We start from the raw sequence: 13,861 nt of genomic DNA, 5'->3' as shown, positions 1-13,861 counted from the left end.
TGCAGATGACCCGTTTGTGCTTTTGAACAGGCCGACTCAGCCACCCAGCTCCAGTTAACTTTAGTGGAAGGTAACTTCTAAATTTCTGTGTAACTATGGATTAGCTGCCTCTTGCAGCTGTGGACTTACGTATGTGGGCTCCTGTTTCCCATGTAGAGATATGGCCAAATTCTGTGTAAACAAAGACAACAAGCTTCCTTTTCCAGTGTTTGGTTGATGTTTGTCTCTGAGGAATATATAATTTCAGCTAAGAATGTTCTCATTTTTTAGAAAAAAAATGAATATTTTCTTCATCTAAATGAAAAACAAGGCACAAAAGACAATAAAGTGTTTCTCCTCTATTATCACCCACAAAATCTCCCCTTGCTTTATGACAACACTGAAATCCCCTAATTATGGTTAGTGTTTATGTGATGTGACTTTTATTCAAAGTTAGGGTCAGAGACTGAAGACTCCAGTGGACTGTCTGTAAAATGAGGAAAGAGGAGGACACATATGCACACAGGACGCCTACCTAAGATTTCCCACAAGAGAAAGAGCGGTTTCTAAAGAAGATTCTGGTTAAAATTATAATTATCATAAAGCTCTCTGACATCGTAACAAAGGTGGACAGCAACACAGAGTCCATGACTAATTGCCACCTTGCAACATCTCCTGGCCTGGGTGCCATCAGCATTTCCATGGAGCTACAGTTGTCCAGGGGCCTGGTCTCCAGCCCCACCCCTCACTGTTTTTCAGATCCCTGCATCTCCCACCAAATGAAACACTTCCTGGCAGCTCCCAACAGCAGAGTCAAATGAGAAAAGTTACATGTTATTCCACCATTCACGTGACTGGAGACTGTTAAAGTCTTGAATTGAAGGTAACTGCATGTGACTGTCCTAGAACCATAGGATGTTTGACTTGGAAAGGACCTTCCATCCTCTCTTCCTACCCCACATCCATGACAGGATTTACTTCTTAGCGCATCCCTCACGGTTCACTTAGCCTTTGCTCATGAGCATCTAGACATGATGAGTTCACTACATTGCAAGGCAATTTGTTTTATTCTAATTACTCAAAGTCTAATAAGCTAAAAGCTGAATCAGTGTACACATGCCCATCTGATTCCAGCTCTTTTCTCTGCAGAAGCACAGATTATGTATGGATTTCCCCTTTTGTACAGCAACCCGTCAGCTCTGTCCTCTAGATTTGGAAGAGGGAGGGTCAGCTAACCATCACTCCTGTTTTTGTAAAGGAGGTTGTATTGAAATGAAGTCACACCCATTCTTTTGGCTACAACAGCAGAGCTGAGTAGTTGTGACAGAGACTGCATGGCCTGTAAACTTAAAATATTTACTATCTGACCCTTTCCAGAAAGTTCTGTTACCTCTGCTCAGACTAGAACAAAGTTTCTCAAACTTTCTGTGGTGAATTTGAGAAACTCAAACTGACTGTTGGTTTTGTTTTGTTTTTAATTTCCGGTGTGCCACTGCCCAAGATACTTTTGTAAAATTCAGTACAGATGCATGATTACAACTATGAAATGAAAAGTTATAGAAAATAGAAACTTAAATATTTTATTATTAGACTCAACAAACACAAAAATTGCATTCCAATAAATATAATCAAAACAAATACAACGGGAAATCGAAAAGTATTACAAAATTCACGTTTTTATTGAAAGTATACACTTAGGCAATTAATAGGGAGAATCATGATTGCACTCATAACTTTTTTGTCGTTCAGCTGTAGTAACTGAACAAAAAGTTTACTTTGAAATAGCGACTCCCCATATTAAGTGCCTATAGTCAGACTTGGATCAAACACTATGACTCTGAGTATTCATGACAGTGCGTTTCTTGATTTTTATCTAGTTTAGGTTGGACTGACAACACTACTCACAGGAAGAAATGTATATATCTGAAATGTTTCTTTGCGTTAGTGCTAATCATCATAAAGAAAAGTCTCACAGAGTAGATTGATTGAAATCAAAGAAGAGATTTGAAAGTCATTTTTAAAAGCTTAGGGTATTCCTTTTTACCTTTTTTCAACAATGAAATAAGTAGTGCCATATTTTCAAAATTCATCTTTAATCCTTCATCACTAGCCAATTCCTATAATTATCTTTCTGTGAAACAATGGCTCCTGTATATTATACACTTTGAGTTATGGTAGCTAAACCAATCTTGAAATGTATGCATTGTGATGTGGAACAACACCCAAATTGGACTCTACCCTGTCCAGTAAAACACGTCTGCTGATCATGATCTTGGGTATACCAGCAGTTACTATTCATAGCTTCGAGAGTTGTAGCAGATTTAAGTTTAACGTGCGTTGACCATGTAATATGGCCACCAAAGTAGGTCACCGACATCAGGATGCATGACCGGGCGCATAGATCTCAAGACTAAGAAAGCTGGAACCACGTTGTTCTGTGCCCTGGTCACGTACAGGAACAATGGGCTTTGTTCCAAGTGCCACAGTTTAAGGGGCACATGGGAAAGGGTGTATTTTTAGAGAAGAGCATGGCTGAGGTTCTAAGAACCACAACGTCCCGTGAAGGATGATTGAAAAAACTAATAGTTCGGTTTAGAAACCAGAAACTTCAGAGCAGTGCTACTTGAAGTGTGGTCAAGGGGCAGCCAGTCCCCAAACTTACCTGTCTCCAATGAGGTAAATACAGACAAGTAAGCATTAAGCACTATTTGGAAAGGCTGTGCTACCCAAGTTCATGCTCAGCAGATGTGTTTTACTGGACAGGGTAGAGTCCAATTCGGGTGTTGTTCCACATTACAATGCTATCATGTAACTGCGGGTATACCAAGTCTGCTCCATTCTGCACATCCTCTGGTTGATTTGTAAAGTTAGGGACTTTATGTTTTACTTCATGAAATTTTATTAGGAAGTCATCCTTCAATCCCATTAAGATCTTTATCCATCTCCATACTGCCTGTCTCTAACAACGATAATTAGTTTTGTCTTGCATTTTAAGGTTTGTGTGACATTTTCACATAAAATCTCATTTTGTTCTGTTGACAAACCATGCTACATGTGTATGATCAGTTCCATTTCACAGCTGAGAACACTGAGTCTCAAAAAGGGTGCCTTACTCAAGATGACTAGTGAACGATCTTGTGTCATCTTTACATTTTAAAAACATGAATTATCCCAGCTCATTGACGTTATTCTTAAAAATGCATAATTTTGAGGCATCTTCCAGAGATCTCTCCTTAGCTGCTTTCAGTCTTTGATCAGACTTTTTGGTGGCATTAGAGACGCAGTCAGTTACTAACAAAACTCTCTGTAGCATCCAGCACATTAGCCATCTCAGCCACAACCCTGTCAGGAGAGTATCATCAGTTCCCCTGCTGAAACCCAAACACTTTATGCCCATAGGATTTTCATGGTCTACCAAACCACTGAGATAGGAGGACAAGATTAGTTTGGTATTTCATTTTCTCATAAATACATCTGACTCCTAGAGATTTCCATTTTGCATTTCTAAATAATCAAACTGTTTTGTTTTAGCCTCAAAAAACTTAAACTGATGAAATCTGATCACCTCCTAAATCAATAAGTACACTTCCACAATTACTATTGGAGAGTCTGCTACATACCTGATAATTGGCTGGGCCCGGGAGTGTATAAAAAAGTTAAACTCTAGTGCAGTGTGTTTTTCTTACTGTGGATCATGGCCCATGGATGTGTTGTCAAATGAATTTGGTGGGTCACAAACAACATTAAAAAAAAAAAAAAAGGAAACAGACTAAATTAGATTATAAAATATTAGAGTACAGCTGAGTGAAGTAAGTCAGACAGAGAAAGACAAATACCATATGATTTCACTTATATGTGCAATTTAAAAATTTAAAAAAACACACAAAACCAAACAAATAAAACAGAAACAGACTCAAAGATATAGAGAATAAACTGGTGGTTGCCAGACAGGAAACGGATGGGGTGATGGATGAGAAAGGTGAAGGGGAATAAGAGGTACAAACTTGTAGTTATAAAACAAGTGCCATGGGAATGTAATGTACAGCACAGGGAAAATAGTCAATATCATAACAACTTTGTATAGTGACGCATGGTTACTCAAGTTATTATGATCAGATGGTAAAGTATATAAATCATTATGTTGTACACTTCAAACTGATATAATATTGTGTCAACTATACTGTAATAAAAAATAAGAGTTCAAACAAGGATATGTGCAATTGAGTTGTGATGGAAAATGTATTTCTTATTGCATGTCACTATCAATAGTTTGAAGGAGACTGCACTAGAGGAAAACAAAGATAGAGAATCACGTCAATACCCTTTGGGACATACTATGATAATTGTATGCAGGAGGTGCTAAAGGAGAATGGGTGTTTTTTGTTTGTTTTTGCTTTGTTTTTGTTTATTATTGCTTTGGGGGTTTTTTGTTTGTTTGTTTTGGTTCAAACCATCTAAATACTGAAAAATTTCCCTGAACTGTTTGCCTTTTTTTCCAGGAGTTCACCACTTTTCACATGCCTTGGTTGGGTTGTAAACATCTTCCTGTTGCCCAACGCTAGTATAATAAGCTCTTACAGCCTCGCAGACAGGGGCAGGCTTTCCAGTCCCAGTCCAGTGTGCAGCTTGGCATCCTGTCTTAACCAAAATAAAGGCGTCCTTACCCAACTAGTAGTATGTGGTTTACTAGCATCAGCACCCTAGTTTGGGCTAGCTAGAGAGCGCGCGTTGAAGCCAACACTAAATATGGTATTTTCTGTTTTAAAATATCTACAGTTTCTGTAAAAGCATATCCTTCTTTTGCCTTCTCAAGCACTGTTTGCTAAAAGGGCTTTTTCAGAATACTTACTTCATATCAACTACCCCTCACTAGTTTCCTGAAATGTGATATGAAAATCCAAAGCTCAGCCTTCAACCTGTCACGGTGCCTGATATATAATGGCTGTCAGATGTCGGGGTTTGTTGTATTGATCACAGGGAAAGAGGAAGCAGAAAATGGTTCAAAGGAAGTATAATTTTGACTCATCACCCCAGAGTCTTGTCTTCTTTCCGCTTGTACAACTTTTGAAACTCTTTTGCCAAAGCTTTATACAACTTTTTTAAAACGTAAAGCTAATTTCCCACCGTGACCCCCAAAACTATGGAATTCTGTTAGTACCTTGGTTTCGTACTTTCTCCCAGGTTATACTTGAATGTTCAAATTTGTCGTTTAGTCCAATCCATATAAATCTAGATTTTCAAGAAATAAACAAGAATGGGGATATCACATTTACTGACTGAGCATCTGTTTACTTTTCCTTGAAAACAGAATAAATTGCAAAGTTAAGGGGAGGTAAGGTGGATGCTAGATATGTAAAAAGATAGATAAGCAATCTTAGGCAATAAAAAAGTAGTTGAACAAACATTGGAAAATAACAAGTAAACAAATACTCCTCAATGAGGGACTACTAAATGCTTTATTTTATTGAATCCCCTCAGGGAACCCATGAGGCAGAGCCTGTGTTTATTCCCATTTTATAAGTGAGAGAAACTTTGGAGAGAGTAAGCAACTCTGTACAGTATCATAAGCTCTTAACTGGTGTTACTAGCACTCAGACCTGGGTCTCAGAACCAGATACCAAAGTAAAATAAAGTAAATTCAATTCAATTAAGAAAAAATTACTGAGTGGTTACTATGAGCTTGGCATTGAGGAGGATATAAATATGAATAAAACAGAAACACAGGCACTGCTGTCGATGAGCTTAGCTGTAATGATTGAGAGTGGGTGTGTGTGACATGAGCTTCAGTTATCATTTGAGGAAATGCTGCAGGAAAGGTCTGATCCAAATGCTATAGGAGTGCAGGGAAGAAGGTAGTCATTGCAGAGAGCAGTCGGAGAAGACTTCAAAGAGAATGTGATATGTGAGCCGAGCACCCAGAGTACCCAAGAATGGTCAGGGACCAGGGAAGGATGTTCTCGGCAGTGGGCCACATATATCCTTTTAGACTCTTAATCCTGTAACGGAGCTGAGTGTTGGGGGGTGGCTGTGGGCCAGGGCAGAGTGCAGGGAAATTGGAAGGCACGGCTGAAATGAAGCAAGAAAAGTAAGTACATTGCAGTCAGGGTGAACGGGCTTTGAATGCCACACAAGAAACGCCGATGGCTTTTAAGCCGGGAAATTATGTGATCATATTTGGATTACACCGTGGAAAGCTGTTGAGATGGGGAGACACTGGAGACAGGATTCTAGCCAGCTTTTGACTGTAACAGACCCAGACAGAGGTGCCAAGAGCCTACACAAAGGGAATGGGAGTAGATACAAATGAGGGAGCAGATTGGAAAATCATTTGAGTTGGGCCTTGGTAATATGCATAATGAGGAGGAAGGAGCTGGTGACTGAGTTCATCTTGGAAGGAAATGATTATTTATATGCTCTAGGTCAGGGTCTGTACTGAGCTGTAGGGATTTGCAAAGACAAACAAGGTCATCTCTGGCTTCAGGGGACCCAGACTCTCATCTCTCAGGGGATGCAAATTCGGGCAGAACCCAGACAAGTGTGTGAGGAGATAAGATAAGTGTGTGAGGAGCAGAGTGTAAGACAGAGCAAAGGAGTGAGTGCCACAGTCCTGAGGTGTGTTTCCTGCCAAAGGCATGGAGGTTCAGAATCGGTTAAAAACAAGAAGCCTGGCTTAGCAGAGCTGGCTGATCGTACTCTCCTCAACTTGTGATCTCTAGAAGGGCTCCCAAGTTTCTACTTACAGGAATCAAGTGCATAATTTTGCTGTTAATTTAAAACCCAGTTGGGGAGACTAAGGTAAGGAATGTTAGCTTTGAGATAGACTAACTTTGAGATTCACAAGAGGGAAGCTGAACCTATGGGTCTGGAGATCAGGGAAGAGGTGTCAGGAAAGAAGCAAGTGCCTTCTTTGGCAAGATTACGTTGCTATGTGAAGAAGAGAATTACCATTACACTTCAGTCAAGGAAAGCTTCTTAGAAGGGAAGGAACTATTCAGAAACTCTATGAAAATTGAAAAGAAGAAAGCTTGGCAGGTTAAGAAGAGATCCTCTAGCAACCAGGGAGGAAGAGTGTGTGCAACAGTGGCTGATGGGGGAAGCACCGAGTAAAGGTGCCCAAGAAACCCAGAGGGCACCTGTGAAAGGGAGGGAAGAAGGGAGAGCAGGTGGGAGCACGTGGCCTGTGCACCCCTAGATTTCCCATTTCGTCTGAGCCGCCTGTCAATACACATTATCCTTGATGTTTTTCAGGGTGACGACTCGGATGAGGAAGATCTCTGTATCAGTAACAAATGGACTTTCCAAAGAACCAGCCGCCGGTGGTCTCGCGTGGATGACCTCAACACACTGTTTCCTGGGGGAGACAGAAATGGGTCATCAGGAGACATTAGGATGAGAAACACGACCAGCAGTGAAAGTGTCCTCACAGACCTGAGTGAGCCCGAGGTTTGCTCCATCCACAGTGAGAGCAGTGGCGGGAGTGACGGCCGCAGCCAGCTGGGCAGCCAGGGCGCTGGCCGGGAGGCATTCGACTGCTCCGGGCAGTACTGCACCGACGGCAGCCCGGTCATGCTGGATGCCAAGGCCGTCAGCAGCAGCCTCCCACAGTCCCCCAAAGACGTGCTCAACCACCCTTTCCACTCAAAGAATGAGAAAACCAGCAGGGCCAGGGCCAAATCATTTTTGAAACGCATGGAAACACTCCGAGCAAAAGGAGCACAAGGGCGGCATAAGGGGTCCGGGCGGACAGGAGGCCTGGTGATCAGCGGGCCTGTGCTACAGCAGGAGCCGGAGTCCTTCAAGGCCATGCAGTGCATCCAAATCCCAAATGGGGATCTCCAGAACTCACCCTCGGCTGCCTGCACCAAAGGGCTTCCATGCTCCAGCAAATGGAGCGGCGAAAGCAGCCCATCGGAAAACAGCAGTAGTGGGCTGAGCACGCCCGGCCTGAAGGAACGAAAATGCCAGGAGGCGAACAAGCGTGGGGGCATGTACTTGGAAGACCTGGATGTGCTGGCTGGGACAGCACTGCGGGATGCAGGTGACCAAAACCACATGCATGAGTTTCATTCCCAGGAGAACTTGGTAGTGCATGTTCCCAAGGATCACAAACCAGGAACCTTCCCGAAGGCACTGTCTATCGAAAGCCTCTCGCCAACAGACAACAGCAACGGGGTGAACTGGAGAACCGGGAGCATCTCCCTGGGCAGACAGCAGGGCCCCGATGCCAGGGAGCCCGCACTCATGGCATCCTGCCACAGAGCAAGTCGCATCAGTATCTATGACAACGTCCCATGCTCCCATCTGTATGCCAGCACAGGAGACCTTCTGGACTTGGAGAAAGATGTTTTCTTCCCTCGCTTAGAAGACGTTGTGCACCATGTCAACGGGGTCCGAGACGTAGTGGACGACTGGTCAAAGAACGTCTTGCCAGAACTGCAAACACATGACCCGTTAGTTGGAAAACCTGGCTTATGCCCCTTCCCGTCTCCTAATCGGATCGCCCTAGATTTCGAAGGCAACTCGGTCTCTGAAGGCCGGACAACACCCAGTGACGTGGATAGAGATGGAACATCGCTTAATGAGTCTGAGGCCACAGGGGTCAGAGAAAGGAGGGACTCGGGTGTGGGGGCCTCTCTTACCCGGCCGAACAGGTTGGTGGCTTGATTTTATGAAATGATTCTTAATCCACTTCATAACAACCATTGTCTAGTTATTTAACAAACATTTCAAGAGCACTTACTAAATGCCTGACGCTATCATCAGTGGCATATGTGATCAGGAATCATTTGAACAGAATGATTTTCGTACAGTTAATAATATGGTGATTGAATCCATGTTAACTCCTATTCATTTCTCTGAGTGTTTACTTTTTAATTCAGTCTTAGTTTTATTTTTAAAAAAATGTTTTAGCTTATGTGCAAAGCACTGTGCTGGGACCATCCAGAATTACTGACAACGGAGGCCCAGCTCCTGTACACAAGTGCTCCCCTTGACCGCGCAGCAGTATTCATTCAAACGTCTCTACCTCGAATGTTACAGTTCTTTTTTAATTCTATGCAAAAATTCTGAAATCGAAGGTGTGTACTTCATAAGTTTATTTTGTCTGTAAAATGCCAATTACAGAGTACATAAAAGCTGTTTCACAAATACCATGTCAGAAGTACCCTAGACAAATTGTCCTGGATGGGCCTAACAAGTAGAAAGAGTAATAATGTGTGTGCTGCTGGGTTTCTAGTTAAGGAACTGATATTTTTTGGGATTCAGTATTGTGTCATCACTTCAGGACTATTTCATCTGTGTCTATCACCTTCAGGCTCCATCTCAACACCAAATTATAGAGTGCAGAAACAGGATAACTATGTGAAAATATTCTATGGCTACCAAAACTGAGACATTTCTCTCTCTCTCTCTCTCTCTCTCTCTCTCTCTCTCTCTCTCTCTCTCCCTCCCTCCCTCCCTCCCTCCCTCCCTCACACACACACACACACACACACACACACACACACACACACACACACACAGAGTCTCAGCTGCTCTCAACACTTGGTGAACGTATTTAGGAGTGAACAAATAAAATGTATTCAATAACTTATTCAAATCTCCTAATGAAACAGATAACAACTTTTCTCCAGATTTATCAGACTTGGAAATAAATAGTTTCTTAAGTCTATTCTGTACATGTGTGTCTTCTATATCCCATTTGCTTTGTGATTTTTCTCAGCTCAAAACTATTTTGATTAGCAACTTAAAAATTAGTGACAGCGTGTGTTTGCCGATAACACATCCGCTTTGTGACTGCTTTTCTGATGGTCTTTCTGGTAAAGGCGACTCCGATGGAACAGTTTCCAGCTCTCCCATCAGCCTCGGCCGTCCACGGCATCGCCCCACATCAGCAACCAGACGGCCGGCCAACTGAACCTGCTCCAGCGCTTCTCGCTGCTTCGCCTCACGGCCATCATGGAGAAGCACTCCCTGTCCAATAAACATGGCTGGACGTGGTGCGTACCACATTCCCTTGGGAGGGCAGCATTCGTTCTAGAGCTAAGTATGTGATCGCAAAAGCTTCAGTGTTTGCTTTCTGATTTCCAAAGAACCCGTTCGTTGCCTTCACTGCTGATCTGAGAATAACTCCCCAAGTCCTGCTGTACTGTCTGCCTCCTGGACTGTCTCAGATGCAGGAAGCATGGCTTTATTTGTAGCTCTCCGTCGGTGTCCAGGGAAGGCAGTCAGGCTCCAAGAAGGACAAAGGACAAGTGAAGGATGATTGATTGTGAACAGAGGAATTAAAAATAAACTTGCCATAAAATAACTCTAGCCATTTACTGGGAAACATCTGTCATTTGTACCTTCAGCTCAACACTTAGAGCACTGATTCACTCAAAGCGCGTTTAATCATTCAAGTGCACGTCTGCTTTTATTCCATTAGCAAATAAAAGCAAGAATATGCAGTAAAACCTTGTAATAGGAACTGACAAAAGCAGATGTTGGAACTTGAATCTATTTTAGATGATTTGGTGGATTTGAAAAAATATAAAATGTGTCACTAATTGTCCTACGGTATATAGCATATAGAGAGAAGAATTGGCAATGCTTTTGTAAAAATATTTTAGAAAATGATAAGCTGCCTGATCAAATTAATATATGCTTGTGTATTAAAATTTCCTTTAAAAAGTACAACTGGTTCTAGAAAATCGTAGCCAAGAAATGTGCTTTATCTTCTCTCCCCTTGTATTTCCCCCAGCCCACCCAAATTAATTCTTCTTGTTGTAGGTTTTAAATTTGCTTTGTCTTGGGGACTTTTAAGTGTTTATTACTTGAGAGGTGTGTAAGTCACAATTAAATTAGAAAGTTGAACACTTGACTGGAAAACAGAGCCATAAATCCATCTGCTAGCATGAATCATGCTGTTTAGTAGTTACAGTTCCAACATAGGCAAAGGGCACACGTAGTATTTCCATGTACTGTGATTAATTAAGAGAGAAATGTTGAATTCCCCCATGCCTGCTGGGTATTCCAACAAAAGCTTGGCTTCCCTCTTGCTTGCTTTCACAGCCTCTCCCCACAGTGGGCCCCAGGAGTCTTGATGACCTGGTTTCTATGAATTCTAGGTCAGTTCCAAAGTTCATGAAGAGGATGAAAGTTCCTGATTACAAAGACAAGACTGTCTTTGGCGTCCCTCTCATCGTTCACGTCCAGAGAACAGGACAGCCTCTGCCTCAGAGTATTCAACAAGCACTGAGATACCTACGCAGCAACTGCCTGGATCAGGTATGGTGGGAAATCCCAAACACAGGCTTGGATGTATGGAACGCCAGACAGAGTCAGATGTGTCCAGTGTCAGATCGGACATGCCTCACCAAAAATGAAAGGCATTGGGATCTTTATGGGTTAATATTTAATTTGCGGAAGCTACCTCCTGGTCAAGCTGTTTGAGGATGTTTCCTCAGTGGCACCTTGAATGACACCCTGGTGACTGTACAAAGTTAATGTTAACACTTTGCACCTGTGATGTCTAATTTGCATTCCCCAAAAACTGTATACTGCATTTTCTTTTTAATTATTGTCCCAATGTCACCATTGATTTCACAGCACTCTTTTTAGCCCCGTTTTTTTTTTTTTTTAATAAATTGATTTTTATATCTCCTTTTATTAACTTTTTTTTTGAAGTAGCACCATGACCAGGAAAACCTAAAGCAAAGACAAATTTATTTACATTTCTTTAAAATGTGCAAGTAAGATATGAAAACAATATCAGCTAAATCAAATATCCCCTCATCTTATAGAGTTGATTAGAATGTTCCATCTACACACAATAATGTGGAGATCATTTTCTCTCAGCAGGGCTGTTGGGGAGCCCCACAATGGTGGACTATGATTGAGCCCAGAATGCAACCCATCCTATAACTTACTAGACCAAGCCTTTGTTCCACCAAGTTAACACCCATTAGTTTCTTAGACTTTCTTTTCAAAATAAGTGCCATATTCCCACTTGATAAATTGCAACCTTTAGCAGTGAAGGTATTTTCAGGCAACTATGCTATGATGGCTTTTATTCACTGTACTCTTTAATACCATGTGAAGAAACCTAAAATTATTTGCACTTTTTATTGATTTACCCTTAGCCTTGGGCTCAGTGGACAAGAATGAGCTAAGCTACAAGAACTCAAAGTTCCTGACTCCTGATGCCCATATCTCCCCCGATACTGAAATTGTACTTAGCATCAGGATGGTCTCTTGATGAATCAGATACCAGTTTTCAGTGGAACAGAATAGGAATAAGTCTTCTTTTGGTGCCAGGTTTGTGACAACTAAACGCATGATCCCCCTTTTCCCCTCCCACTCCTAATAGAGAGACTATACAGATATACATTTTTCCATATTTAGATGTCATAGTGACGAGCAGGAGTGGTTGCTGTTATTGGTGTTGTGGTGATGGCTCTTTTGTTTTGAGAAATAGCCTTATTGCTTTGGCTGTTATTTCTCAGAAAAAAAAGCAACAGACCACTTGTCTGAAACTATGGTACTTATCTTTGGCAGATTCCCCAACATGCACATGTGAATAACATCCCAATAGAGCAAACCAATGAATCTAGTTACTTAAGCTTTAAATTTTTATTTAATTTTTTAAATTGTAGAGCTTTTACCAAAAACACACATTAATCAAAGGTAGATAGATGATCTATGGGTATTTTATCATGAAAACTTTTTTGGAGAAATGGGCTAAGATGAATATTTGGAAATACCCACTGTGATCTCTTTTATAGCCCTGAAAGTATTGCAACCATGCCCTTTGGTGAGGACTTTGTGGTCTCAATGGTATTTTTGTTGGTTTAGTTAGTACAAGATTATGTTTTGTGGAGGATAGACTTATTCAACCATGTCTTTTTCCAAGCTTCTTAATTTGTATAAGGATATATAAGACTCATCCCCCCTTTTGGCTGATTCTTTTAGAGGTTTTGGCTCTGCATTTTACCAAGCACAGAAAATATTTTGTTCCAGACAGTCTAATGAATGGCCAGCTAATGCTTATCAGCAAAACTCTATTATGAGCAAACAGTATTTGTTCAGGAATGCCTAAAGGAAATTTAGGCCATCTATGCCATTAGCTCAGTAAGAATGATAACCTCTCTTGAGTGTCCAGCGTGTTTGAGGGATCATACTAAGTGTTTTGCATTCATGGCCTCATGTAACCCCACATCTGCCCTGGGTGGTGTTATCTCCCAGGTGGTGATGGTGGAGCCAACAACACTTGCTTGAACACCTGCCTGACTCCAGAGTGCACATTTTTAACCACTGCACTCTACTACCACCCATTGGAATTAGTTGTCCCTAGTGGACTTCGGGGAGATGCCATGTCTAGCATCGAGAGGCACTTTGAGAAGTGGCCCTAAACAACTCATTGATGAATTTGCCATTAGGATTTTGTTGATGATGTTGATCATTACATTATATAGTAACCTTTGTGAGAATGAAGAATTTTTTCCTCTAGCTCCAGCACCTGAAAGCATCATGTTGTTTTTGGACAATTGGTCTGTTTTTATATTAAGTGCACCAGACTTATTCATCTGGGCATGTTTTCCTCTCTATATTGGCTGCTAGAAATATTGGAGCCCAATATGTGCTCTGCCTGTAGTAAATATATATGATTTTTTGTCACAAATGTTGTGTATCTGCCTCATTCCTAGTTAGCTACCATTTTCTATCTTTATTTTCCGTTTACTCGGATTATCTCATCTATTATCTTTAATTGCATTGTGTTGTATTTTATAGATCATTGTAAGTCACCTTGAATTCCTTCCTGAACACGATAGGGTATACATGAATGACTTGTCATACTACTGCTGTCCTTACCACAGTCTTTAGTGTAGATGGAGAACCAGTC

At 41.5% G+C, this 13,861-nt stretch overlaps 1 protein-coding gene across 9 annotated transcripts in view; it reads left to right on the top strand.

The window, feature by feature from the left end:
• STARD13 (StAR related lipid transfer domain containing 13) overlaps window positions 1-13,861 on the top strand; it is a 494,577-nt gene that overhangs the window by 461,557 nt on the left and 19,159 nt on the right. For 8 of the 9 annotated variants that reach the window (XM_019736522.3, XM_074330029.2, XM_019736521.3 and 5 more), the window contains 3 exons: window positions 7,228-8,630; window positions 9,804-9,977; window positions 11,088-11,247. In XM_019736522.3, the coding sequence (XP_019592081.2) occupies window positions 7,228-8,630; window positions 9,804-9,977; window positions 11,088-11,247 (1,737 nt within the window). Of the gene's footprint in view, window positions 1-843; window positions 863-7,227; window positions 8,631-9,803; window positions 9,978-11,087; window positions 11,248-13,861 lie in introns of those variants that run through there. The other variant, XM_088793157.1, reaches the window with a different exon arrangement.

The sequence above is a fragment of the Rhinolophus sinicus genome, chromosome 16, assembly GCF_057876585.1.
Source record: "Rhinolophus sinicus isolate RSI-liver-muscle chromosome 16, RSI-T2T, whole genome shotgun sequence".
NCBI classification, from domain to species: Eukaryota; Metazoa; Chordata; class Mammalia; order Chiroptera; family Rhinolophidae; genus Rhinolophus; species Rhinolophus sinicus.
This window is presented reverse-complemented; position numbering and strand designations above follow the sequence as displayed.